The following is a 27,010-nucleotide window of genomic DNA, read 5'->3' as shown; positions in this document are numbered from 1 at the left end:
CATTTTATCCTATATAGACATTTGTGTGCGCCCCATGAGCAGCGGTTGAATCCTCGCCACAGTGGCTGCGGGTTCAATTCTGGCCTCCGCCGTTTGCTACACATCACCCCCTCTCTCTCTTTCCCCTTTTCACGCTACAGCTTTCCTATCCATTAAAGGCACAAAAAGGCCAAAAAAAACCCCATAATGCCTCTGGCCACAACTATCACCAGCCAAAAATGGCACTTCTGATTTTAAAGGTTGCTGACTCCTCACATACGCCAGTGAACCAGGTATAAATGCAATAAACACATGAGGTGTAAATGGGATCCCAAAAAGTAGTGGTCACACTATCCTCATAACTGGCTACAGCATTACCAACATAAAATTGGTTACAGTAATCACAAATTCGACTTACTTTTAAAAATAAAACAATTTATTTATTGTTAACACAATGTACCACTAACATTTTTTGTGCAAGATCCTTGGGTGAACAGCTGAGAGTTTAGTGTTGCCATGTGACAGAATAAATAATCTGCAAAATAATAAAAACATGTTCTCTTTTGCAGGGGTCTTTTCTTTTTTTTTTTTAATCAAGTTTTGCTCCCCCCAAATACTCAAATTCTAGTTTAATTGAGAACGATTCAGAGGCAGGGTCTTTTTTGTGCTGTGGTTGGGTGGGTTCTTTTTGTGGAAACTTAAAGGGCGTTTATAACCATGTTCCTCCCAAACTACCAAGTTTGAGGCGTGTACAGTGGTTTGTCCCCTTTATAACCATGTTAACAACGTGTTGGCGGCATTGGTCTGGAAACGATCCCAAAGTGACGACAAGGGACACATTAGTAATGTATAAACGCTACAGTAAGACTGTAAATCCATGATTCTGAGTTAACTGCAACTATTGCTTGTGTGTTTTGTTGCTTTGGTGACACTCTGCTACCAACAAGCATCTCTGGTTTTGGATAATGATTGTTTAAAACAGCAGTGTGAAGTTTAAAAAGCTAACGATCAAAGCAAAAGACGTGCAGATGTTTCTCCTCTTGGACCGAAGAATTTAGGATGACTCACGGCTGATTAAAGACATAAATGTCTGCAAAGGACTTGATTCTGCTCAGTGACACTCTGTGGTTACATCCCAAATTATTTATAGTCTTGAGATACTTATAAAAAAAGCATTTCACAGTGTAATGTCAAATTAGGACAAAGTCAACTGCCCAATGGTTGAAATGTAACAGTCTGATTGCATTCTCTGCTCATATATAGGTTCATTTCTGTATGACAGACAGAAGTTGGGTACTGCAAATGCCATTCCAAATGGCAAGTCTAGTGCCTTTATAAAGTAAAAACTACAAACAGACAACAGGACAGAAAAGAAGCACCTGATCCCTTTTTAACTTGTCACATCAGGATGAATTAAATCTCTCTGCAAACTCTGATGTAACATCCCGGCTGTGATGCCAAATAAAAAGTATCAAAGAGGAAACACGATTTTTAAAAACTAAGGTGGTGTGTAAAACTTTTTTTTGCAAGGCTCTCATTCAGTTCCACTCATAGCTCGTCCCGCGCTGTGCTGTCCAGAGGCGACTGGAGCACATCTGAGTTCTGGGCCTCAGTGCTGATCTCAGCCTGCTCTCTAGTTTTTCCCGAGCGCGCTCTGTCCCAGTCTGTACGAACCTTTTCATTGTCCCACACTGTGGATGTCTCAGTGTCGCTGATGTAGCCGTCGTCGCCCGTGTAGTGAGTTGGATACACTAGGAGAGGCTCTGCTGAAAATGCCTTCAGGTCCCTGTTTTCAAACTGATCCATATAATCAGTCCTGTAAAGCAGAAGGAAAAGTCAAGAATAACAAAAACACAACACTCCCGGACAGACACATATCGAGTGTGTGTACTTGTACTGGGCAGAGAACACTTACACTGGGTGTTTATCGTACATGATGGGAAGGAACTCGTCCACTGGCAAAATCTTACTTAGTGGTTCTGCTTTCAAAAGCTTCTCTGCACCTTGTAATGACATCATATATCCTAGTGTCCAGTATGAATAATCTGCCTCCACTAAGTTGTGTATATTAGGCACTGCTTTCTCTGGGTGATCCACTTGCATTCTCTTCCGACCAATATAACTGAAAGAAAGAAATACAAAAGAGGATTAAGAACCAATAACAGACTTAAGCCAGAGATAAACTTGCTTTTGACTATGTGTGAGCATGGTGGCTGCCTATTGTATCCATCCGTCCACTTGGAGCTCTGGTTGTGCACATCCTCAGATATTAAGTCAAAACAAGTCAAGTCAATTTTATTCATAAAGCCCATTATCACCAAACACCGTTTGCCTCAGAGGGCTTTACAGCTTACGACATTCCTCTGCCCTTAGACCCTCACATCGCCTATGAAAAAACTCCTGAAAAGAACTCCTAAAACGGGGGGATATAAATGGAAGAAACCTCAGGAAGCGCGGCAGAGGATGATAAGGGATCCCTCTTCCAGGATGGACAGACGTGCAATAGATGTCGTAAATAAGAGTTGAATTACAATAATGACAAAAAGTAAAGAGAAAGACAGAGGGGAAGAGAGAGGGAGAGAGGGGGAGAAATGCACAGCAATAATGGCAATGAATGCATGTTGTATTACAATAGTGATAGTTGTAAAACTACTAAATGCGCTCTATGATAGCATGTTATGTTATGTGCAAATATTGTGGCCGTTGATAAAAGCGCCATGCGTAATTTAATAGTGGAGGCGTGACGCATAATAATGGAGATAGAAGGTTGCATCAAGCATGATCACAGGATCTGTGCGATCAGGACCCACAACACAGGCGTAGCTTCAGACAGGAGCACAGCAACGGCAAAACCAAGACCACGATCAGAGCGAGCCACACATCACACCACACACGCAAGATGCATGATGCACATAAATGGTAGGGACAGTGTGGTTACCATGCCCTTGATTTGATGTTTTGTAGACAATACACAAGGTGCATACCATCTGCAATGGTGCCACTGCTGCTTCTTTTGCTATAATCTCAGAATTAACCATATTAAATATTTTATGGAATATTATTTATTCTAATATGGCTTTCAGTGTAATTACGATGTACTTTAACACACTTTGGTAATGCACTTTAAAATATATCCACAATAGCATTGGATTTTGTGGGACATCATTGTGCTGATCAAGTGGGCAAGAATTTTGCTCTTTTTGTATTTTTAATATGATAAGATGCAATAATAAAGTGGATATGAATCTGAAGAGTAACCTCTTTACTATGATGTAGGTGCAGACGTTCCCAGTTGCCTCTCTTTCAGCTCTGTGTTGAAAAAGAGGCAACTGTGCTAAATTCAGGCTCTTATATCTCTTTTGCAAGTGTTGATGGTGCTTTTTGTGGGTGCCGTTGGACAAGGTGAACTTCTATACAGCCTGAGTTCTCTGGTAGACAGATACATGAACGACTCTGTTCACGATGAAGCTGGTTGTCTACACAAATGCACGGTTAAAACAAGTACATCTCCAGCTGGAGGAAAATCACGATAATATCAAACAAATGTGAAGGAAGAATAAACTCACATAAGATCCCAGTCCAGTCCTTCTTCCTCCACCTCCCTCATCAAGTTCATCAAGCGTCGCTTGAAAAAGACCTCAAAGCGCAGGTCATCTTCAATCACCAGTGAGGTCTCCAGGCCTCGCTCCACAATCTAAGGAAAGACAGAGTCATCATCATTCACCTGTCTGTCTGGTTCACAAACCTTTAAATTCTTGGCTTCTGGGGTTCACCTCTTTCCAGATGTTATAATGGGAGAGGAAACATCCCAGTTCTCCCTTTGTCAGCGGGCGACCATGATAGGGGTCACTGTATCCAGGGAGCATGTGGATGCCCATAGTATGAATTTCACTGATATTCATCGCTCTGAAATATTACAAGAACAAATGTGATAAAAGAGAAAGGGTGGACATGCGGACTAAGTACTAAATAATTGTGAAATCATCATTAATCAGCATGAACTTACTTTCCATCTACGGCTGCAATGACCTTACAACTAATCTCCTGCTCATATAATGTCCTCAGCATGCGATCTCGGCGGTCTGTTCGCCTCTGCAGATTTATCATGAACACCTGCACATGGGCAACAGTGGAGCCAGTCAATGCCATTACAGATTTGTAACAGCAGGGGGAGGCATTTAGCACAGAAGTGGATAGAGGACCATTTTTGCAAATCCCATCTTCACATCACTCCATACTCACCTCATCAAAGCCCAGTTTATCGGGTTGTTTTCTAGGAACAGGTATGTGTTTGGAGGGCATCATTGGGGGATTTCGCACTACACAGTGAAAGGGAAGATGGATGCATAAATGGTATGAATTGTATATAGAAACTCATGCTGATAGGTGTCATTAGATAAAGCAGCAGTAAGTAGAATACAGACTTCAAGCCCATGGAAAAAGGAAGTTAGATGCAAAAGCAAAGCCGTCAAGTCTGAATGCAAGCTACTCACCATTAACCTCCAGGAGGGAGTGCAAGAAACTTTCAGTTTCATCTTGCAAAGTATTGTGGGATCGCAGTGGCACAGGTAAGTAACCGTAGGTCTCTTTATTACACACAAACATTTGAACATCTGTGGAGAGCAGACGATGCACATGTTTTTTTTTAAGTCACAACTATCAGCTTGAAAACGTTAAAATATTTCACTTCAAAAATGTTCATTTTGTGGGTGAGGTATTGCTTTTTAAAACTAAATGTACAGATTTAAGCGTTGAACTGTAAAATACCTGCCATCCGAGCAGAGAACGCAAACACAATGATGTCATCAAAAGCCCAGCTGTATTCTGGGTGTGGAGGGTGAAAGGCCAGCTGCCTGGACGCCTCTTTCCTGAGGTCTATCAGGAAGGTGGAGTGTACCATGGGAACTGCAAAACAGCCCTTGCGCAACTGTTTTCTCATGGGTATGTAGGCAGGGGTGCGCTTATAGTAACCCTGAGGAAGATGAGTTAATTAAAATCTGAGTTAAGAGCATTCATTAAATCAAACACACCATTAGACAAACCCTTAACACATGCAAGCATGTGCGCCCAAATGTCTGCACAGTACCTGGGAGGTCATTCCACACCAGAAGTTTGAATAGGCTGCACGCGATTCAAGCATTGGAGCAATGATGGTCTTATTCTCCTTCATGAGCTTCCAGAGCACATCGGGATTGGTGAGGAGGTTATCACAGTCCACCAACTACACAAGGAGAATGAGAATAACTGTAAAATATACTTCTGAATACTGTGCACCATAAACTGACTCAAAAAACAGTTCTTAAGGGTTAAATGGAGCACTAAAACTGAGATAGTAAAAAAAAAAAAAAAAACAACAAACAGACTATTTATTTCAAATCTGTTTTTAGGGGAGAAGAGTTTCCCAAAAATTGTAGCACAAAATTATTGCAATTCTGGATGTGCTTTGGTTCAAAATTATACCCCACTGAAGATAGACAACGTGGGCTGAGCAAGGGAATACAAATAGAAACGTGCTGTGTTTCAAAATAAGGTTCATGTCGGGGCAAACTTGTGTCAGTTTATGGATCCACAGGAACCAGACCAGATTTAACCATAAGAGACAGAATATATAACTGGGTCAATTTTTACCATCCATCCTGGTGCTTAAATGACCACTGTGGATTTGACTCTGTACTTATCCTTCTGCTGCTGTTATGAACAATATAGATCTGGCTCCAGGCATTGGCTCAGTGTTTAAAACTTGTCAGTTATTGTGCTTTCTTTTGTGCCTTAAAAGAGTAGCTTTGTTGACCTACCATAAAGTAGTCCGCCCACATCTCACGAGCTGACTCCAGTGCCACTTGTCGAAGCTTCATAACATGCTCATAACGCAGGTCTGTCCAATGCTTCGGACCATCTTCATCTAGATAACCTCTGCAAGAGACATTTATACTAATCAGACTCTGTGAGCTGTTTTTTTTTTTTTTTTTTAAAAAAAACAACATTTCAACAGAGATTGTATTGAATAACTAACTCTGGTTCCTCTTTCGGCCTCCACTCCACATAATGATAAAGGTTCTGCATCTTGACGAGCCAGTCACGCAGAATAACTGTGGTGTTGTCCTTGTTGTGATCAGTTGCTACCCTGTAAATGTGCAGCAAAAGCAAATGATTAAAATTACTCAACATCAGAGGGAGGTTGAACATTATCAACAACCGAGCTGAGACGAGAGTTGAAAAAGACAATATCACATCTCAAGTAACAATAGCCCAGTGTTCACTTTGAGGAAGCTCTTTGTCTGCAGCTCTGGGAACTGACACTGGTGTTAGTGATACTGGCGTCACAAAACAAAAACACTGAATGTCTAGCTGATGTTATTTGGGGAAGCATAACACACTTACAAGAATGAAGAATTAAGGAGGTATAGAGAGAAACAACAGCAGCATTATAGAAATGAAACTTTTTTTTGCAAGGCTTAGCAATAACTGTACAACACCTCACTTTTATCTAATAGAGAATTGTCAGCTTTATAGTTGTCCACTCTGTTTTGCTCCTCGATGATCTTGCATATGGCAAATTTACACATCTACCTTAATGCATTCTTGAAAGTTCATCAAATTTGCATGTATGTATAATCTATATACCACTAATATTTTATCTTGTGGATATAATTCTATATTTTCGTTTTCTGCATTTTCATGTATTTATAGTTTATTATAGTATACTCCTAGAATGTAATTATTTTCTATAACTATGGATCTATTATGATATACAGTACATCATTATTTTTTCTATTGAAACTGATATATATATTTCTCTTGTCTAGTGTGATATGTGTATCTCTGTGTTTTTACTGCTCCTGTGCAATGCCTTCATAACCTGCTGCTGCTCATCTGTTTATCTGTCTATCTAGGACAGAAGGAAATTATTCAAACTGGCTGAAGCCATGTGCGAAACAAATGTCAATATTAGGCAGCTTGCATGTTTGATCTAATTCTGCAGAGGAATGAAACCAAGCCACATGTTAATCTTGGAGCCGTTACATCAGCCTGAATAGTAGTGTATTAGGTTGGCCTTTGGTTATGCTAAAAGCACAGCTGCACTTCAGCTGAGTTTATATCCTGCTCAGAGGAACGGCAGCCAAGCTGGATCCTCTGGAGAGACTTCTCATGAATCTGTGAGAACACAGCAGCTCCTTGCTAAACCACCCCTGCTGTCCATCCGTGCAAATTCTCAAACTTGGACCCTCCCGTTTCGTGTTCAGCTCAAATAAATATTTGTAATAAGCATAGTTTTCCAAACATGTTACTATGGTGCTCTAAACATACATCTACAGGTGGTGTTCAGCCTACACTGACTCCATCATTGCTCCTTTAGAGCAGAAATGCAGGGCTAATTGCAGACACCAAAGATTTAAATGACACTTTGGTCGATTCTGATTCCGAGGCTTTGGCATGCTCACATGCAGCTACAGAAAGCTTCAGCAGAGAGCATACAGTGTGAAGTGTTTACAGCACAGCACAGCTGTTTGCATTTTACAGATGTAACTTTATGTGCTTGCAGAACATGTCAACACAGCGCTGTCCTTACCTCAACCGTATTTACAGAAGAGTTTTATGACTTCCAAACAAAAAAGGAGCAATCAAACAATTCCACTCATATAAAAGCCTCTTCATAAAGGGGCGGCAGGAGAATAAACTTCAAGTTTCAAGTTGGTGAGTGAAGAGCATACCTCTCAGAGTGCTCCGGGCAGTCCTGAAAACTGCTCTGAGCTCTGCGGGCATAAGTGCGGGTGGGCTGTTGGAGCATGTTGTTTAGTTATTATGTGGGAAACACCTCCCTTTCACTTCTCTCAACTCTGCCCGAGCATGGAAGACACATATTTAAACGCTCTATAACATCTATTTGCACATCCCACAAGATAATTGCCTTAGAATGAAAGTTTTTCACAAGTGACAGATAAGGCGCAACTATTTTAGGTCTGGAAAATGGCAGCCAGAAACACATTAGTGAGCCATAAAAGGGCATAATACAGCTAGGTTTTTAGTTTCCATAATTTCTTAGCGTGCAGTGCTAATATTCAAGATTGCCCTGTTTCTGCACAAATAGGCAAATTGTCTCATGCCATGCTTTTCTTAGAACTCCATAATGAAGGATGAGTTACATAAAATGTACTTAAAGAGACAGTTCACACCAAAATCAAAATGTTTTTCTATATTGTATTTCTATATGTTTGTCTATATTGTTTTGGTGTGAGGTGCTGAGTGTTGGAGATATCAGTCACAGAGATATCTGCCTTTTCTTGAATATAATGGAATAGATGACACTAGGCTTGTGGTGCACAAAGCATCCAAAAAATAAATTTGAATAACTCAAAAGCCATGTTTCTTTCAAGAAATCATGACCCCATTATTCAAGGTAATCTGCAGAGCAGTGTGATAATGGAACTATTTTCTCTCTGCCTAACTACACCCACCAACCATACCATGCTGCATAAGTACGTGTGACTATTCATGGACGAGAGGCTGGTGCTCGTGACAGCACGATATGTAAACATTAATGGCGTGGTCCTGGGCTGAGCTGTAAAGTTAGCTGGCTCAAGCTTCTTTTTGCATGATGATGCAATTAGCAGGTGTAGTTTGTTAGGAAGAAAATAGTTCCTACATTAAACTGCTTGCAACAAGCTCTGTGGATTACTTTGAGTAACTGGGTCATGATTTCTTGAAAGAGACATTGCTGTTGAGTTTTTGAGATGTGTTTTTTGGCACTTTGAGCACCACAAGCCAAGTACCATCTAGTTCAATTTTAATGGAGAGAAGACAGTCATCTTTACGGCCGATATCTCCAATACTCTTCAGCTCACACCAAAACAATCCAGGCTGAGTAAATAGTACTATGGTCAAAAGAAAAAAATGTGCTTTTTATTTATTTTTTGGGGGGGGGGGGGCTGAAGTGTCCCTTTAAGAGTGCTAATTGATAATGTGGTAAAGTCACTGATCAGTAGGTTCTTTATTATAGTAAATACTGGAGGAGAATATTTAAGTCGTTTATCAGTGGCTACATGCCAACAAAACCCTCCTCACAGATGGGACTCATAGAGCTTAACCTTCACTGAGCTACAAAACACATCTGGCCAATTAAGAGTCAATCACTCCACTAGTAAATCAGAGGGCTAATTGGTAGTCAGGAGGTGATATGGGGTGGAGGAGATGAAGACTGGAGGATAATGAATGTTTGCATGTGTATTAATGCAGAGTGCAAACTCAACAAAAAGTGATTTTGTTAGGAAATGATGTAGCTCCCCTCGTGGCCACATCAGTCCCCTCCCCTCCACGTATACAGATCAATGCATGGCCCCTGTGATGGGTAGTGGTCAGCTGGCTCACCTCTGCATAACAGTGGCTGCATTGGTGCTTTAAGGCTCATTTACGGTCTCAAGTCAGCAGTAGCTCCTTGTTGTTTTCATGCATGCTTTTATTTGCTCTCATTTTTAACCCAAACTAGGCTACACTGTTACCATTAGTACCCTGTCACACCAGCGGGTCCAGCCCATTTTTACTCCCCAAAACTGCGCCGAACAATCAGCAACGCACCCTTTTTTTTTTTAAATGCAAATGGTTACTTTTTGAAATAAACATTTGGTAAAAAAAAAAAATATTTTTTTCGACCTTAGCTAGCAACATGGATGATAACTTTATTATTAGCTGCTTACTAGCTTCCGATCAAATGTCCTCGTATCGACTTACCACAAAGCCATACGTTCCTTGGGATAGTTGAGGCGCTCGATAGCGCCGAGGAAATACGGCAAAGAGTGCTCGGAGTTCCTGCAGATGAGGGCGAGGAGGACCCGGGGAGCGAGCAGCGGAGACTCGGGGCTCCAGCGCTCCTCCGCGAAATAACCCCGAGCAGGGGAGCAGCCGGACAGCAGCAGGAGGAGCAGGGCGGCGGGGAGGCAGGCGAGCCCGTGCATTGCGACAATAAATACAGAAATATATTTAAAAAAATAACAAATTTAGGCAGGTGGTGGCTGTTGCTCCTGATGAGACACGTAGTTATAGATTAGTTGTCCGTTTAGTTTTTCATGACAGAAGAAAAATCTGTGCAGCAGCAGCAGCTCCTAATGTGACAACACTGCAAAGTTGAGATTTAAAGGGGTGGCGTGCGCTATGATCTTAAAGGGGATGGACTAGTTAGCAAGGCTGCACAGAGAATACAAATGGCAAATTTTATTTTTTATTTTTCCAATGAAAGTAAGTGTTATTGGTGGCTGTAAGATGTTACAAATTAAAACTTTTTTTCAGTAGCAAAGGTGACTTTATTTTTGGATATTTTTACAAAGAGTGTGAAGGCAACTCACTGCTGAGCATCAGGACAAACACAGCTTTTTTTTTTTTTTTTTTTACAGTTTATTAATGTTGTAACTTTGTCAAATTAGTGGACTGTTTTATGTTTCATGGATATCCTATTTCTTAACATTTGAAGCCATTAAAATATTACTTCAAAGCTCTCATCCAGACATATTTTAAAGCTCTAGTGTGTAAGATTTAGGGGCATCTATTGGCAGAAATTGCATATAATATTCATAACTATGTTTTCATTAGTTTATTTATATTTAATGACCTGAAAATAAGAATCACCATGTTTTTGTTACCTTGGAATGAGCTGTTTATATCTACATAGGAAGCAGGTTCTCTCCCTCTGGGTCCACCATGTTGTTTCTACGGTAGCCTAGAACGGACAAACCAAAGACTGGCCCAGGGGCCAACTGTGGCCCTCAAACCGATTTTAAGCAGGCCTTGGCTTGTCTTTCAAGATATACTATATGATCAACACAATACTGGTTAATCAAGCAAAAGATCACTTTTCATGCATTTTCATGCACCTGACAATGGCAGAACAATCATAAAGTTAAATTTTATAGGCTACCTAACACCAAATACTTCTGGCAAGGTAACAGACATGTCCGTGGCAAAGAGGTATAAAGTCGACAGCTGGTGGAAAGTTGAATACTATTCCACTTAGAGATGAAACAGTTGCGTTTGTCTCATTTGTATGTGATTTTTTTCCCTTCAAATAACCCATACGACGCCAGACGGAGCTGGCTCGCAGGTATTTTCACATTATTAAATCTGGTCCCATTCAAAAAGTTTGGACAACCCTGTCCTTCACGCTTGGGCGCACAGGAGAAGTTTCAGCTCTGCAACCTCACAGCCGGATGCCACTAAACCCTACGCACTACACCTTTGATACATACTTTCAATCCTGATTTTTTTTCTAATACAAGTTTTCCACAAAAATCCTAAAATTATCTCCACTTATTTTCTGTATTTCTGTATTCTGTGCAAGACATCTCCCATTCCACTGATATCTGCAGACAGTCATGTGAGCTGCATGTTTTAAGTGTCAAACTCTGCACATACTGTACATTATTCTGGATGTGAAGGTCAGACAAACGGCCAAAATGACAATAAGAAACCCCTTTTTTTTTTTTTAAACCTTACTGAATAAAACCAAACCTGACACACACACACACACGCAGTGACCACAAAGTCCAATAAGTGCTAAATCTTACACTGCAAATTAAAACTCTGTCCTGAGTCTTTCTATTCATCTCCACATCCTACCTCACAATCTCACTTACATAAACTAAGTAAACTTCCAGAGTAGGAATGTTCTGCAGTATGTTCCAGTTTCCTCATTTAGCTTTCACACCAGTGTTTACTTCCTGCTGTCATTCAGAAGATGGAAAGCTCTACAGTTTGGCCCCAGAGCTTAACCTCTCTACCTGAATAGTTAAGGAGGTAGCTGCGGGGTCATCAACAAGCCAGAACAGCTCGCCGTTAGTCGGGGCGACGCGGGCCGCTGGAAATGCTGGACCCTCTCTGCCCTCCAACACTTCCTGCAAGAAAATGGTCACTGTGTCACAATACAGCAACACTGTTACATAACTCAGCAGATGCATATTTATGCTGGGTTTATTTGGAAAATAAAAACTCTTGATCTGTTGATTATTTTATTGATTTTTGGGTCATAAATTTGTGCTTAGGTTCATGTTCTTTTCACTTTCTTGGTTTATGTTTAGTCCTGTCATGGTTTTCTACCATCCCCCCGACTGTAACAGCTGAAGCTGCTGCATCAATCATTTCTCCATCCCATATTCAATGGTTTTTGTAAACCTGCACTGCAGTCAAGGGTGATTTATTGTGCATGGGAAACAGGAGGATTCAAAGATGAGGAATATGAAATGTGTTCAGTGCACGACAGTAAATATTACCTTCAGAACCGGTGCTTTGCTTCCTCCAGTTGATACAAAAACCACACAGCGTGCAGAGTTCACCACTGGAAGGGTCATAGTCACTCGCTGAGGCGGTGGTTTGGGAGAGTCGCTGATGGGGGCCACAATCTTCTTTGTTTCCTGAATATAGGGTGCATCCAAACCCATCCATTTATCATGTGTAATGTGTACAGTAGCCAAAAAATTGTAACTATGAGAACTACAGACCAATACTATGCTGTGAATGTCATGTAAAATGAGGCAGATAGCCACAGAGAAATGTCACAAAAAAAGGGATGACAGTGCAAACCACAGAGTTGAGCTTAAAACAAAACCTATCAATGATCTATACATAGTCAGGGGAGTGTCTTGAAAAGAGCAGGCTAAACACATATTGTTTTTTTTAGACAAGCAAATCAGGAACCACATCAAAGAGGAAATGCCAACATGCTTCCAAAGCTTAATTAGCAGGGCTGCCAGAATTAAATTAAATAATGTGTTTCATATGCCCACTGCGAAAAAAAGATCCATATTTCTACAACTGAGGGTATGATTTACAGAAACACTATCCAACACGGTCCAACATCTAGATATAGAATTATGTTTTAAGGTCCAGAGGAATAGGCGGCATTGCTGGATGTTGTTGATATGTAGCTCTCACTTTTGCAAATCATTGCATTCTGTTCTTATTTACGTTTTTACACAGCTTCCCAACTTTTGTGGAATTGGGGTTGTAAGTCTGCGATATGTGCGATGGAGAATTAGAGAGTCTTTCTGCACTCAAGACAAAACTTTGACAGACTCACAGGCATATTTTACATTCTGGCTTTAAATTTATCAAAGTATAGTCCTCACCTCAAGGAGAGGATGGTCTGGAAAGAGGGAACAGGTGTGTCCATCTGGTCCCATACCCAGCAGTAACAGGTCAAACACTGGGAAGTCGTCATCTGGGAATGCCTGTATGTTTGAAAAGTAGTAACATAATACTGCAACGTTCTGCAAAACAGCAAAATCTTTCATCTTTAATGAATTAAAATGCACACATGACAGAACAGTTAAGATGTTTGCACCTCCTTCAGTTTGCGGGTATAATCCTGAGCACACTCGTTGACTGGCAAAGACGAGTCAATGGTTAAGATCCCACTGTCAGGGATGTTGATCTTGGAAAACAACTGACACTGGAGAAGAAACAAAGCGTTACATTTAACCGCATAGAATACCATACATGAATGCAGCTATGACACATGCAAACAAACACCTTGTAAAGCCCGTAGGTGCTTTCAGGATCGTCAAAGGAAACAAGCCGCTCGTCACAGAATCCAACCACCCACTTGCTGCAGTCCAGGTCAGGCAGGGCGGGCAGCTCTTTGCTGAGCATGGACACAAGGCTTCCTCCAGAGAGCCCCAGGGTGAACCTGCCATGAGAGCTGATGGCCTTCTCAGCCCTCGATGCCACCAGCTGGGCCAGCACCGGGCCAAGCTCGGCTGAGGAGGGAAAGACCACAACTCTTCTGCCAGCCATGAGAGATCAGTCTGAATACAGAGAGAAAAACAGGTTTTGAGCAATACACAAGGAAGTCAATGACAACACCGTTTTGCAAGTCATCATGATGTGCCAACAATTATCCAAATAAGCTGCTTTTGAAATAGTGTGACTGAAATTATCTTAAATCTAATCTTGATTCTTAATAGTGTAATGTTATTAGGCTGGGACGGTGCAAAGAGGAAAGTGAAGATAGTTCTAAGCTAAAAACTGCAGCTGCTTCTGCATGATATTGCATTGGTAAGTATCGAAAATATGCATAGAAGCGATCCTCATTTCTTTATATCTTACTAAAATCTGACATTTAAGCTCTTAAACAACACATTTCTGGGCAAAAATGAAAGGAGCTCACTTACTCAGTGGGAATCAACAGCGGATTGTCATGAGGAGGATTTTCAGTCGGCAAATGTAATTCGAAGTAGTACTTCCTGAAATCTTTTTCCCAGCAGCCAATCACATTCTGTGTTTAGACGGCGTTGCATTCTGGTCAGTGGAGTCCGTGGCTAGCTCATGTGAGCGTTTGCTAAGTAGTGACGGTATGACCCGCCCTACTCTGCTTTACTCTGCCTCTGATTGGCTTACCGTGATTATCATAATATTTGACCAATCAAAGCAATGAAGGTAACGGGTATTAGCCAATCAGAGGGAGAGTAGGGCGGGTTATCCACGCTCTAAAGGGCTCTGCTGACGGCAAAGAAGCTACAACACCGGCTATAAAACGCTGAGCTTGTCGACTAACAAATGAAAACAGGAGTTCATCAAAACTCTCAGAATATTTGCGAACTCGATATTGCAGTTTTGTTGCTGTGCTTCTTCTTCTTCTTAACTTTCTTTATTGAATACAAAAAAACATAGAATAAGAAGCCAAAAAACTAAAGGGAAAACACATGCCTGCTATATTGCCAAAAGTCATAAAGTATAGCAAAGTTTAGTGTCTCACTATTCCTTCTTATAAATATGAAATTTTCCAAAAAATAAATAAATAAAATAAAAAGGTTATAAGCCTATGATATAGCCTACAATTTGTTATTTTCAATCGTATCTTGCCTATAGTATATTACAACAAATAAATCTATTTCAACATTTATCTTAAGTTTCTTTTTCTGAAATTTGGCAACAGCCCACAAAAATTCCATTTAACATAAAATTTGAACTTGAACCTTTTCAACACAAGCTTTGTCAGATACATTCTGCTAAATACGTTATTTAGAGTTATAGTTATTATATTTATCACGCATTTCCCATGCTTTTTCCCCATTCTATATCTTTAAATAAGGATGACTAATGACATCTAGGCCTAGATGGAGGAACAGTAAAATAACTTATAGTGTTTCTGATATTTTTGCACTTCTCTTTAAATATAGGTAAATAGTTCCACCTATATAAATATTTTCCCCACTATCTTCAAAGTTAGTTGCTATGCTTCCTCCGAGCCGGCAGATGGAAATACCGCGTCCGTGTCAACCACCTGAGTTTTGGAGAGACACTCACGCGTATCTCGTGAGCATGCACGCACAGCTCCTCTCGTGCATTACATTGTAACTACATTTTTTACAGTCAACATTGGGAAGACCTCTTGACTGCGACAACAACTCGTGCGTGTGCAGAAAGCTACAGAAACCATGTCGACAGTCTTCTCTTTCCAGACACAGCTCGTGTCCATCATGGACGCGTTATCCAAAACAGCTGTGCTGGAAATAAGCAAACTGGTCGAGATCGAGTCGAAGATGCTTAAAATTGAGATAACTCGAGGGCGGAACGAAATCGCCTCCCTGACAGAGAAACTGCAGCTGATGGAGAAACTGCTGTTTATCGCGCAGGGAGGCCGGCAGGACGCAGCAGCAGCAGCATGCGCAGCGGTGAGGGACGGTTCAGAGGACGGGATACTGGAGCCTGACAGGGCAAGACCTGTCATAAAAAGGTAGGCTTGTTGGTTCCTGTGTGTAGCCTGTAGGTAGGTAGTGTGCTTGTCTTGTCCTGGCACCATTAAATTAATTATGTCTCTTTGCTGTCAGTCTGCCTTGTGTGATTAATCCAAGTTTATTGCATCCTAGTGAAAGTCCATGGGAGAGCATAAGTTCCTCCACCGAGTGGCATCATCATCAAGGTGAAGAGCATGCCATAGCTGAAGTGAGTCCTTTAGTAATCATATCATATCCCTATATTACTACTATTACTGTGTCCTTCATTTGTAACATGTGCAATTAATACACTATTTTATCACCAGCTCTCAAACTCTCAGAAAGAGCAGCCTGAACTGATAGTGGTGAAGGAAGAGCCGCCAGAGGTGGACAACACAGACTGTGAACAAGATAGGACAAGTGAAAACAGTGAGTATTTCATAAAGGTTTGGTTGTACAGGAATGTGTATAACTAAAATGTATACATATTCTGACTCAGAATTTGTATATATATTTATATATGTCATATTACTATTATTATCTGGGTAAGATGAGTAGGATTTTATTTATTTATTTTTGTAATCATTCATCTTTTTGTTGCACTTATTTCTGTGTTGTTTTTTTTTCTTTTTAAAGTCGTTAATTAATGTATTTATTTAGATTTTAATTATACAACTTACAGGTTTATGTGTACAGGTCATTACAGGTTATTCTATAGCAGTTGCGGAGAGGAGGGGAGGGTTGGACAAAAGGTTAACTTTTCTTCTGGAGTATCAATACCTGCAAAATTTCAAACAAGCACTAAATCTTAGACAGAAGAAGGATTGAGCCAGTTTAGGTAAAGTGAAATCTTGCTTGGGTTTGTTTTTGTGCTGGGGGGGTCGTTAAGTGCTTAGCACTGAGTTTCAGTTTCTCTCTGCAACAATAGGTGAGGTCAGCTGACGCGGGTCACACCCTCTATTGATTGCCCAAGTGAAACCAGACAGGGGCGGTATTTCACTACAAGCCTAGTTTATAAGAGAGTATAATCTGAAACTTCAGTAAACAAGCACTGAATCTTAGACAGAAGAAGGATTGAGCCAGCTTCCAGCCTACCTGGAATCCCTGATGCAGGTCTACTCTCCTTCTCGCCCACTACGCTCTGCATGCGAAAGATGCCTGGTGCTTCCAGCCCAGCACGGCTCTAAATCTCTAGCCAGACTCTTCTCTTCTGTTGTTCCCTAATGGTGGAACAAACTTCCAAACTCTGTGCGTTCTGCTGAGTCCCTTTCTACTTTTAAGAGACAATTGAAAACTCATTTGTTCCAGGAACACCTAGGCACTTAACCTGACTCTTCTCCGCTTTGCCCTTTGGGGTAAATTAAGTCAGAAGGTCCAATACCCAGCACCTAATGATTATCTAGCACTGACAAAGTTGTGTGATGTTGTATGTTGGCTGTGCGGTACTTCTTCTGCCACTAGACGGCAATACCTGTGACCAATCACACCTGAAGCACTTTTTGCACTTACTAAGGGTTTTTTCCTTAAGTCTAAATTTTTGCTTGTGTTGTACGTCGCTTTGGATAAAAGCGTCTGCTAAATGAAATTGTAGAATTGTAGAAAATTTGGGAAGCGTATGGGCACATATCAGTGAGATGTGGCTATGCATATATGATTTATTGTTATTTTAGTTTTGCACAAAACTAACTAAAAAATTGATCAAAAAAATAAACTCTGACTCAGGAGAGTACCTTTCTGTATCAAAAAATTGACCTTGAGTGTAGGGCTTGGTGATATGAAGAAAATCACATATAGTATTCTTGACCAAATACCTCAATATCAATATTGCAGTGGAATTACAGGTTAACTTTTGGTGCCTTCACAAAATATTTACACAGTGAGATTTTTGCTAATCATTGATATTGTGGACATAATGATTAATGGCACATAACAGAGTGTAAATTACAAGCATGACTTTATGGTAGTTCCTGCGACAAGAGTCGACATCTGGCCCATATTTTGCCATAATGACACACACACACACACACACTCACACAGACTCACAAGGCTGAAGCAAAAGCAGCTGTCACGACGTTGTGACAGTTAAAAATCTAAGACAATATCTAGTCTCACAGGACAGTATTGATAATATCAATATATTGCTCAGACCTAATTGAGTGACAGTATAATATTTTTCTTGTGTCAAACTACTATTTTTATCATAATATGTGGTTTATAAATAATGTTTTCAAAGGATGTTCCAGTTCAATAGCGCCAGGCTCGCTGTGACTGAGGTGGCTCCACAAACCCCGCAGCCTCGGTCAGAGATTTCAGGTACCACGAAGGTGGTTATCAACTGTCTCTGTTAACTTAGGCTTTCTGCTTCAGGCTCTGAGACTATTCACATAAAACGGGTCAAATGACGCATTTGACACCTGAAAACGATCTATCGCTACCTGTGATTTTATAGAAGCTTCTTGTAGACTCATTGTGGAAAACACTACATTCAGCTGTTCACTGAGAGCAACAACAACCTTGTGATTTAAAACAATATTCTCACTCAGATTTTCAGCATCACCGATGTGGTCTACTGTAGGTACCTGTGTAAAAGGCAGTAAGTGCTACTGTTACTGCAAAGCTTCATTTGGTGGCATCAATGTGACGTTATGGCTCAACAAGTTGCATAAAATGAAGCCTGTTTATAACATTTTCTCTCATCTGATAATTTATAAGGCTCATATATTTACAGTGATTTTGGAGCGATGCTACTCAAAGAAGCTGTGAGAGGTGCTTTTCATCCAATTTCAGGCTGAAACTCAGAACATAACCTGCTTTGGAACAAGTTAAGTTTACAACATAAGTTACCATTATGATCTAGCCAAGTTATAATTATGTTTTATTATAACCTTTATTTAAACAGGGAAGGCCGCTGAGAGCAAACTCTCTTTCCTAAGGACGCCCTGATTACATTACAAATTAACACTACAATATGCATGAACAAAACATGAGAAGTGCGGCAGATACTAAACTGCACATTAAAAACACAGAATAGCTACTGCATACATCAATAAATACTCCAAAACATCAACACATGGGACAATTTCAACTCAAGAAAAAGACATGCATTCACTGTGCTCTGTGTCAGTCAGCAGAGATATAAATTGATGAAAGGGATTAGTGCTGCTAATTTTAAGAGCTTCTGAAGGTTGTTCCACTCGTGTTGCGCATAATAAATAAAAGCCAATATCCAGATTTCAGTACTGACATAATGATTTTCATGGTTAAAAGAGAGCCACTTTCGTAGGATGGAAAACCCTGAATTTACACTCAACAAACCTCAGTCAACCACTAATCTCACTAAGTGGTACAGCCCTCGGCAACAGTTGAAGTGTAAACAACAGATGTATTGTCAGATCAATGCATTAAGCTTGTGGCCTTCATCAGGGTAATTAGGGCCAATCATATCTTAATTTTAACATGTTCATATGCTTTCAACAGGAAGGGAAGCTTTCACAGACAAGCAGGAGAGTCCAGAAGTGATGCAGCGTCCCAAAGGGGTCGCAGAGCGTCAGCAGCCTCTCTTCACCGACAGCTTTGTGACCATGAGCACCCAGTCGTCTCTCGCTGGACCAGGCAGGAGAGAAACACAGTGGAATCCGCAGCTTACACCTGCACACACAACCCTAGTGGCTGGGAAAAGCTTGGCTCAAAATGTTGCCTCTCAAAGCTTAAGTGTGCTCAGGAATATGAAGCTACACAACTTGAGGAACTCGGGTGCCAAGAGGTTTGGCTGCTTGCAGTGCGGCAAGAGCTTCAGGTGCTTCAGCCAGCTTGAAATACACCAGAGGAGTCACACGGGAGAGAAACCGTTTAGGTGCACGCTGTGTGGAAAGAGATATGCACAGAAGGGGCATTTGTACACACACCAGCGCACGCACACAGGGGAGAAGCCCTACCGCTGCCCTATCTGTGGAAAGGGCTTCATTCAGAAATGTACTCTTGATATGCATCAGCGCACGCACACAGGAGAAAAACCTTTTGTTTGTATCAAATGTGGCAAAGGCTTCACAAAGAACTGTAACCTGAAAAAACACCTTGCAGTACATCTAGATCCTAGTCTGAACATGTACGGGAGTGAATCTAGTGTGCCGACATTTAGTGGGACGTTCATAAATGGAACCACCTAAAATGGCCAGTCAAATGTAACAACCACTGCTGTTTGAAATATTTTGTGCATAATAAAGTTATCTTTGCACCAGATTTGAGTGTGTATCACCTGCTTTTATGTGTCAATATATAATATGACTTAACTAATCAGTAAAAAGCAGAACATATTGCAGCAATCTAGAAGCTATAAAATGGGTTAAGAATCAGTGACCAGAAAACAAAAATATGCAATGAGCAAGGCACTACTCCAGCGGAGCTGCTCAGGAGTCAACAGGGGATGAATCCTCCCTGGGAGCACTGTGAATCCATACCAGGAGCACTGTGACACAAAGGAGAAATCTATCATACATTTATTATAGAGTATAGTAAATCTAAAGGTATTGTGTGATACACGTGGTGCAAAGCTTTGAATCAATGTGTTGAACTTGAGTTCTGCCTTTAGACTGGCCTTGCTTTACTCAGGTCTTGGGTTACTTGCACTTTACTTGAAACTTATGACCAGTCAAAACAAAATCATTTGATCTCCATACACTTCTGATTACTGACAACATGTTGTTGACATATGGCTGACAACTTCTCTAATTACATTTATTTTAATAAAAAAAAGTATTATATTTATCTGTTCCATCTTGTCTGCATTGACTCTTGTGTAAACAGAACTAGCAGGTTAGACTTGCTGCTGTAGCAATACTAATAATACGCACGATCATGATGATAATCACTTTGAGGGAAGCCACTTTGAAAGCAAAACCTTGCCAATTACTTTACCCAGGAGGAAGTTGAACTACAGCAGAGCTACCCATGGGAGAAATCTAGTTTGGGGAGCTAATTTTCCTGTTTGATTTTGTTTTTATGTTTCTTTTTTGCTTGTTTTCAGGGATTTTTTCCCCCTAATTTCCTCCTAATGTTTGGGCCATGTCTCATTAGGTTGCTCACTGCTTTCTATCCATGTTTTTGTAAGAAATCAAACCAATTTTCTCAGGTTTTAAAGGGTTGATAACGGTTATGCTGATAATAACTGTTACCAACACATTCAACGCAGCATTGCAGTTCCCCTCTGTGACCTCTGAGGGGCAGTAAACATTCACGTTTGTGAATAAACTACCAGGCTGTATTTACAAAAGCTTTAACTAATTTGTTATCAAAAATAAAATTCACAAAACTATTAATATGACTAAACTCATCTACATGAATACCATAAAAACATAAAAAGGTTTCAATGTCTCACTCCAAAAATAGCATGTCTGTTTTTATACTGTGCTGCCTTCAGGTGCTCCTCGGAAACATTGGCACACGAGCACACAGTGTTCCCACAATGCCTTGCTGCTCCGCCGTATAACATATTTGATTTAGTAGCAACGCTTCCACTGTGGGAATCTTGCCAAAATATCTAAATATCAAGCCTCCCTGTCGAGATGATGTGCGACACGACGAACCGAAGTTTTCGGGCGCAGCTAGCCGCCGTCCTGGACAAGCTAACGAAGGCGGCTGTGGTTGAAATCGGAAACCTGGCTGATGAATGCTCCTCCGTCCTTCACACCGAGATCTCCCTGCACAAGACGGAGAATGAGGCGCTGAAGAAGAGGTGCTACCTACTGGAGGTCCAGCTGAGAGCAGCGAGGGAGGCGCAGACATATCCCGCACATGTCAACAGCGTCAGCCGCAGACACCCTGCAGGTCAGGACAGGCCGAAAAACGGACAGACAGCCTGGTCTCCAGTCTGTCACAGCAGGACAAAACTGTTTGATGTTTGTCATATCAGGCTAGTTAGCTTTAATGTGGACTACAAGTCAGTTATGTCCAAAAGTGGAGATCAGCTCCACACATTTAGATTGTAAGGCTTTGGGGAAATATACAGTACTGTGTATAGTACTGCTATTTTAAGACAAATGTATTTATATAGCGAAGGCAACCAAAAAGTAGGCTCCCTGCAGATCCTTAAAAAGCATTGAATTCATACATTTATAAAAAGGCTGATAAACAACTGATAAACTGTACAAATAACCCAAATAATAAACCAAATAACTGCAGGAAGTTTGTGTAAAATGGGTGAATTGGATGAATTCTGAGCAGGTTTTTATAAGATTGTCTGTCTGTATTATTGTTGTTGTTGTTTAGTAACAATAATACATAGTAAATAGTAAATCTTTGTCTTCACCTTTGGGACTAAGTCTGTGTTTTCTTCTCCCTAACAGTTGGTTGTTGTTCTATTAGTTCTTTGGTTGTTTTAACTACGTACTTTTCTAATGCAGAAAGAGGCTGTTTAGCAGAGGGGTACGGCTCTGTGATTATAGTTTGTGTTTAGGTCTTTGCCATGTCTTTATTGTGTCAGATTTTTTTTTTTTAATTTTATGTCTTGAATAATATCTAAACTTTATAAATAATGTTGTTTAGTTTTCGTTACAGAAGGCCTAGCCCTACTAGGTCTTAACTCCTTCTAATCACTATATATATATATATATATTTCTCTCTGCACATGACCACAATTACATTCTACTTACCTCCAGACTCGGCTTGCAATGCTTGAACAAGAATAAGGTAATTTGTCCAAAAATCTGTCTTAGAATTCATTTTTAAAAATCATCTTGAAAAGGTCTAAAAAGTATTAAATTTAAGTGTCCTATACAGGCACTTGATCTTGGGGTACTGGTGTATTTCCTCCGCAGAGGTCACCATTTCACATCTGCTTCTTCTTCCAGAACAGCAGCAGCCTGCTCCAGCTATCGAGGGAGTTTTTGGGAAGGACTGGTGCATGGATCTGTGGAGAGACGATAAACTCCCCCCTCAGAGAAAAGAGACAGTGGAGCCTGCTGCCATGATGAGCATGGGGCCACAGGTCAGTGAGTCATAAACTAGTTTGTTTTTTTTTTCAAAGCATCATTTCCTCATTGAGCTGAGATGACTGTTTGTGTGTTGTGTTGTGGTTTTTTTTTTTTGGCAGGGGATAGATTTAATGGAGAGAGAACCTGACCTCATCTTTGTCAAAGAGGAGACGTATGACGATCATCCGATCGGTCAGCAGATGAGGCTCACAGATAACAGAAAAGGTGTGTTTGGATTAAACATTGACGAAGACAAATCACTGTAATGGACAGTTATTGTGATTTAACTGCGTGTCTTCTCATTTGACAGTTGTTGGGATTTTTGACGACAGCAACATGCTTCATAGGTCCGTCGATGAACTGCAGCTTCACTCAGCGGAATTAAACAACTTCCCCATGACGGCTGACGCTCAAACACAACAACACACGCAGACAACAATTATGGACAAACTGATAGATGATGCAACAATAAGCACAATGGTGGACAACACAAATTCTTCCTCGGCCACCACAGAATACTCCGACTACACCAACACTATCCACATGAACCCAACCAAAGAACTCACCGTCCAGCCGAGACCCATGAAGACACCGAAACGCTTTGAATGCTTATTCTGCGGGAAAATATTCAACTATTTAAGCAGCTTAAAAGTCCACATACGGCGACACTCCGGTGAGAAGCCGTTCACCTGCTCGGTTTGCGGGAAGCGGTTTGCTCAGAAAACATACCTGAAGCTGCACCAGCGCGTGCACTCCGGAGAGAAGCCTTACAGCTGTCCGGACTGCGGCAAAAGTTTCTCCCAGAAAAGCTCTCTGAACATACATCTTCGGACTCACACCGGCGAAAAGCCTTACAGCTGTGTGGATTGTGGAAAATGTTATGCATACAAGTACGGTTTAAATCACCACCAGTGTTTCAACTGACAGACCATAATGATCAGAATTTCTACAAACGCGGTCAGCGTGCCAATATGTCTATAGGAAACTCAAACGTGGATGGAAAATGTAGATTTGAAACACCCCACCTATATTAAAGAAAGGCTTATTTTACAGCCTTATTGTTAATGGTGCTGCTGTAAAAATGTGTTTGTTTGATGTGTTTTTAGCTTTATTGCTAATAGTAACGTTGCCGCAGCCAAACAAGGGAACAGATAATATCTGTCCGAGTGTACGATTTGAATTGCCGGCGTTGGGTTTATTTGATTGGTTGGCGGGTTCATTGTTAAATTTGTGACGCCCTCAACAAGCCTTTAAAAGTCAGTTTCACATCTTGATCGATGAGTGTCACAGATCAGATGAGACATGTTTGCTGCTTCCGTTTAGAGGTGCTCATTGAAACTATGGCAAAATATACGTCCGTTGTATCCAGGGTTCCCACACATTTTCACTGACATGATTGCAAAAACTTTTCCATGACTTTTAAGGACCCGTAATGGAATTTCCATGACTATTCAGTGTAGAACTGGCTCTATCTCAAAAATGAAGTACAATAAAAGAAGAAGTTAAACATACCACGGGTATGAAAACTTTGATTGATGATCTTAAATGTTAAAAGGATGGTTCAGATTGTTTTGAAGTGGGGCTGCATGGGCTTCTTATCCACAGACCGTTTATTAAATAGCGTTGATGTTAGTCAGCAAACTGGAGTCTGACACGGTAACAAAGCAGTCTACTACTGCGGAGAGGTCAGCAACAAAATGTATCATGGTCTTCTAACAAAAAAAGTCCTTCTCTAAAAATTAATATCAGTAGAGAATGCATGCAAAACTGATTTTCACAGCCTAACTTTGCTGTCAGACTGATTTCCAACGGGAAAATGATGCCGCTATATCTGTCTCTTCAAAGCCAGACTCCACAGAGCTGCTGGTGCACTGCTGCCTCAATCACTTCGTTTGTTTGTGTTCTTGTGTAACTTTGGTGTTTAAAGTGGTTAGCTCAGATTCACCAAAGTCACACAATAACACAAACAAACTGATTGACGCAGCGGTAGACCAGCAGCTAACTGTTTTTCTCAGTGGAGTCTGTAGTTTTGAGAGCACAGATGAGGAACTAAAGCCGTTAACAGCTGAATGCTGAAAATACTCTCAATATAGCATACACTTAAACTGGTATTCATTTTTTTGGGGGCTAAAATATGTTTTGCTGCTGCATGCCAATCACAGCAGTACATTTCTTGGCCTTCTTCTCCAAATTGGGGGCATGCTGACTGACATCTACTGTATGCAACATGCAGTCTTTGGATAAGTACCCCATACAACCCCACTTCAAAATATCCAAACTATCCCATTATATCATACTTTTACATCATTATCTTTCACTTAACATAACATAATTACAGCTAGTAGGCATACGTGGAGGGAGAGACAGTATGTTGGGCGGGACACACACGTGATAGTAAACAAAATGTCATGCACTGACACATATTAAAGCTACATGACATCATTAGCTACAGAAAATAAATTTGCCGTTATATTACATTACATGGAAGGTTATCCACAGAACATTACTGTGACAATTTCATTACAAACAGTATTCCATGACTATTTCAAAACACTCAAGGAGTTTATAAATTTCCATGACTTCTCCAGGCCTGGGAAATGAGATTGTGAAATTCTATGACTTTTCCAGGTTTTCCATGACTGTGGGAACCCTGTGTACCAATTGCATGTTGTCATATGGTTGGTGTAACATATAAAACATACCTCAGTGTCATGTTTCATGCCACAAAAGGCCTCTGTCAAATAATGCCAAAATACTTTGGACAAGCGCTCCATCGTTTGCACACATGTAGCATAAACCTTCGAAGCTACCTCTTCACTACAGCGTAGAAGTAAAACGACTCCCTCTGTTTGCTTCATTACACAACCATCACCTCTGCTCTGTATTTCGCACGTTATGCCTAATTTGCTGGCATTTAACTGAACAAAAAGAGGGCAGGTCTGTCTCTTTAAAAACTTGACTGTTATGAAATGTGTTTGTTACATAATATTTAAATACGTTTAAATGGTGTTACTGCTGTAACTATATGTGTTTGTATGATTTGTGTTGCCAATGTACAGTCAAGCCAATTTTTCATTGTTTTTTGTGTTAATTTCTGTTCAAGAAATCACATAATTTTATTGTGTACTGACCTGTCATCACACCTGAACAGAGCAGTTACCAGCATCTACACCCGTACGCAGATCAGCCCTCGTAATGTCGTCCCGATTGCCATACAGCTTTTGTCCTGTCCCCGCCCTGTTTTGACTGTTATTTAAAGCATATTGTATAAATTGTCAATCAATTCTGTGTTACACCTTTAGTCTTACTTCAGTCCAACCCATCACCACACATTTTCCCCTTAGTTTTGGAATTTAGGGCCAATATACCTTGTTTACAGAAGTATAAAAAACATATTTTGATGGCAAAAGATTTCATTTGGGTCAAAATGACCCCAAGGACAACACGAGGGTTAAAACCACTGACAGGTGGAGAGAATAACATTGATCAGCTCACTGGGAAACCTCTGGTCCTGATATAATGCAGCATGCCACAGTGCAAAAACTGCTCAGGAATGACCCAAGGAACATGACGTAGAGCTCAATGAGTCAACCGGACCTCCAAATTTCCCAGATCCCAGTCTGATTGAGCATCTGTGAGACATGTTGAAACAAGTGCGCTACACTTTACAACCTATAGCGCTCACAGGATCTGCCCTTAACACTCAAGACACCAACCACAGGACACCATGGATCGCCACTGACCTGTCGAGGCATGGACAGAGGACATCTGTGTCACATTCCACGTTCCTCGGGTCCTTCCTGTGCAGTTTCAGTGGCTCTGTCCTGCTGGGGGAAGAATCAAACGAAAGATCCTCACACTATATTAAAAGCTCCCAGTAAATTTGAATTGCGCAATGTTTGGATCTAACAAGAGATCTCCATCAGGTGTTTTTAAATCATCATCACAGGGCAAGCAATGCGAAGACAGACACATTCATCTCTCAGGTGATCGTGATCTGCTCGATTGAGAGACAATCCACTCTCAGGCTGAGACAATCAGGTTGGGCCAATCAGAGCAGAGCTGGCAGGCCCTCATGGCAGACAGAACATGCCTCCATGAAAAGAAACCAATATTACACAAGAATATACTGAATTCAACACATCAAAAGTGCAATATACTAAGTGCAACACATCAAAGGTTACAAGAATATATCACAGATCATCCAAAAATACTAATCGTATTTTTTGATGGTTAGTGTTTTTTGTTGTTGCATTGTATTCGGTACATTCTTACATAAGATTGGCTTCTTTTGCCTTAGTTTGACCTGTAAAAGTACTTTGGATGTACGTGCCCTCCACCTTGATTATTCACTTATTCTTCACT

The 27,010-nt window shown here is 40.7% G+C and overlaps 3 protein-coding genes across 3 annotated transcripts; 1 reads left to right on the top strand and 2 right to left on the bottom strand.

Annotated features, from left to right (window-relative positions):
- Positions 1-572: 572 nt before the first annotated feature.
- Positions 573-10,567, bottom strand: colgalt1a (collagen beta(1-O)galactosyltransferase 1a). Its single transcript, XM_042504799.1, has 12 exons — positions 9,706-10,567; positions 5,993-6,103; positions 5,775-5,892; positions 5,066-5,200; positions 4,747-4,951; positions 4,473-4,592; positions 4,222-4,298; positions 3,986-4,092; positions 3,753-3,885; positions 3,546-3,673; positions 1,895-2,101; positions 573-1,795 (listed from the first exon to the last, which is right to left on the bottom strand). Exons 1-12 carry the CDS (start codon positions 9,927-9,929, stop codon positions 1,528-1,530), a joined length of 1,833 nt encoding a protein of 610 aa, XP_042360733.1. The 5' UTR covers positions 9,930-10,567; the 3' UTR covers positions 573-1,527.
- Positions 10,568-11,274: 707 nt separating this feature from the next.
- Positions 11,275-14,195, bottom strand: pgls (6-phosphogluconolactonase). The gene is made up of 6 exons (XM_042504812.1): positions 14,133-14,195; positions 13,492-13,766; positions 13,304-13,411; positions 13,089-13,190; positions 12,234-12,374; positions 11,275-11,858 (listed from the first exon to the last, which is right to left on the bottom strand). The coding sequence occupies exons 2-6, from the start codon at positions 13,753-13,755 to the stop codon at positions 11,712-11,714; spliced, it is 762 nt and encodes a 253-aa protein (XP_042360746.1). The 5' UTR covers positions 13,756-13,766; positions 14,133-14,195; the 3' UTR covers positions 11,275-11,711.
- A 1,086-nt stretch (positions 14,196-15,281) lies between these two features.
- Positions 15,282-23,727, top strand: LOC121956240 (zinc finger protein 235). The gene is made up of 8 exons (XM_042504371.1): positions 15,282-15,697; positions 15,831-15,906; positions 16,004-16,106; positions 19,155-19,821; positions 21,226-21,500; positions 22,523-22,659; positions 22,765-22,870; positions 22,956-23,727. Exons 1-8 carry the CDS (start codon positions 15,399-15,401, stop codon positions 23,567-23,569), a joined length of 2,277 nt encoding a protein of 758 aa, XP_042360305.1. The 5' UTR covers positions 15,282-15,398; the 3' UTR covers positions 23,570-23,727.
- The last annotated feature ends 3,283 nt before the right edge of the window (positions 23,728-27,010 follow it).

Source organism: Plectropomus leopardus, chromosome 17 (assembly GCF_008729295.1).
Source record: "Plectropomus leopardus isolate mb chromosome 17, YSFRI_Pleo_2.0, whole genome shotgun sequence".
Taxonomy (NCBI): Eukaryota; Metazoa; Chordata; class Actinopteri; order Perciformes; family Serranidae; genus Plectropomus; species Plectropomus leopardus.
Note: the sequence above shows the minus strand (reverse complement) of the source record. Positions and strands in the feature narration are given on the sequence as shown.

What these genes read in the sequence shown, in the direction of transcription:
- LOC121956240 (XM_042504371.1), top strand. Translation starts at nt 15,399, where the DNA reads ATGTCGACAGTCTTCTCTTTCCAGACACAGCTCGTGTCCATCATGGAC. An exon ending in GCAAGACCTGTCATAAAAAG is followed by an intron (nt 15,698 to 15,830) that starts GTAGGCTTGTTG and finishes ATTGCATCCTAG; the next exon opens with TGAAAGTCCATGGGAGAGCA. An exon ending in GCTCACAGATAACAGAAAAG is followed by an intron (nt 22,871 to 22,955) that starts GTGTGTTTGGAT and finishes CTCATTTGACAG; the next exon opens with TTGTTGGGATTTTTGACGAC.
- pgls (XM_042504812.1), bottom strand. Translation starts at nt 13,755, where the DNA reads ATGGCTGGCAGAAGAGTTGTGGTCTTTCCCTCCTCAGCCGAGCTTGGC. An exon ending in ATACCCGCAAACTGAAGGAG is followed by an intron (nt 13,191 to 13,303) that starts GTGCAAACATCT and finishes TCAAACATACAG; the next exon opens with GCATTCCCAGATGACGACTT. An exon ending in GCAAAGCACCGGTTCTGAAG is followed by an intron (nt 11,859 to 12,233) that starts GTAATATTTACT and finishes ATTTTCTTGCAG; the next exon opens with GAAGTGTTGGAGGGCAGAGA.
- colgalt1a (XM_042504799.1), bottom strand. Translation starts at nt 9,929, where the DNA reads ATGCACGGGCTCGCCTGCCTCCCCGCCGCCCTGCTCCTCCTGCTGCTG. An exon ending in AGGCCGAAAGAGGAACCAGA is followed by an intron (nt 5,893 to 5,992) that starts GTTAGTTATTCA and finishes TGTCTCTTGCAG; the next exon opens with AGGTTATCTAGATGAAGATG. An exon ending in GGACTGGACTGGGATCTTAT is followed by an intron (nt 2,102 to 3,545) that starts GTGAGTTTATTC and finishes TCTTTCTTTCAG; the next exon opens with TTATATTGGTCGGAAGAGAA.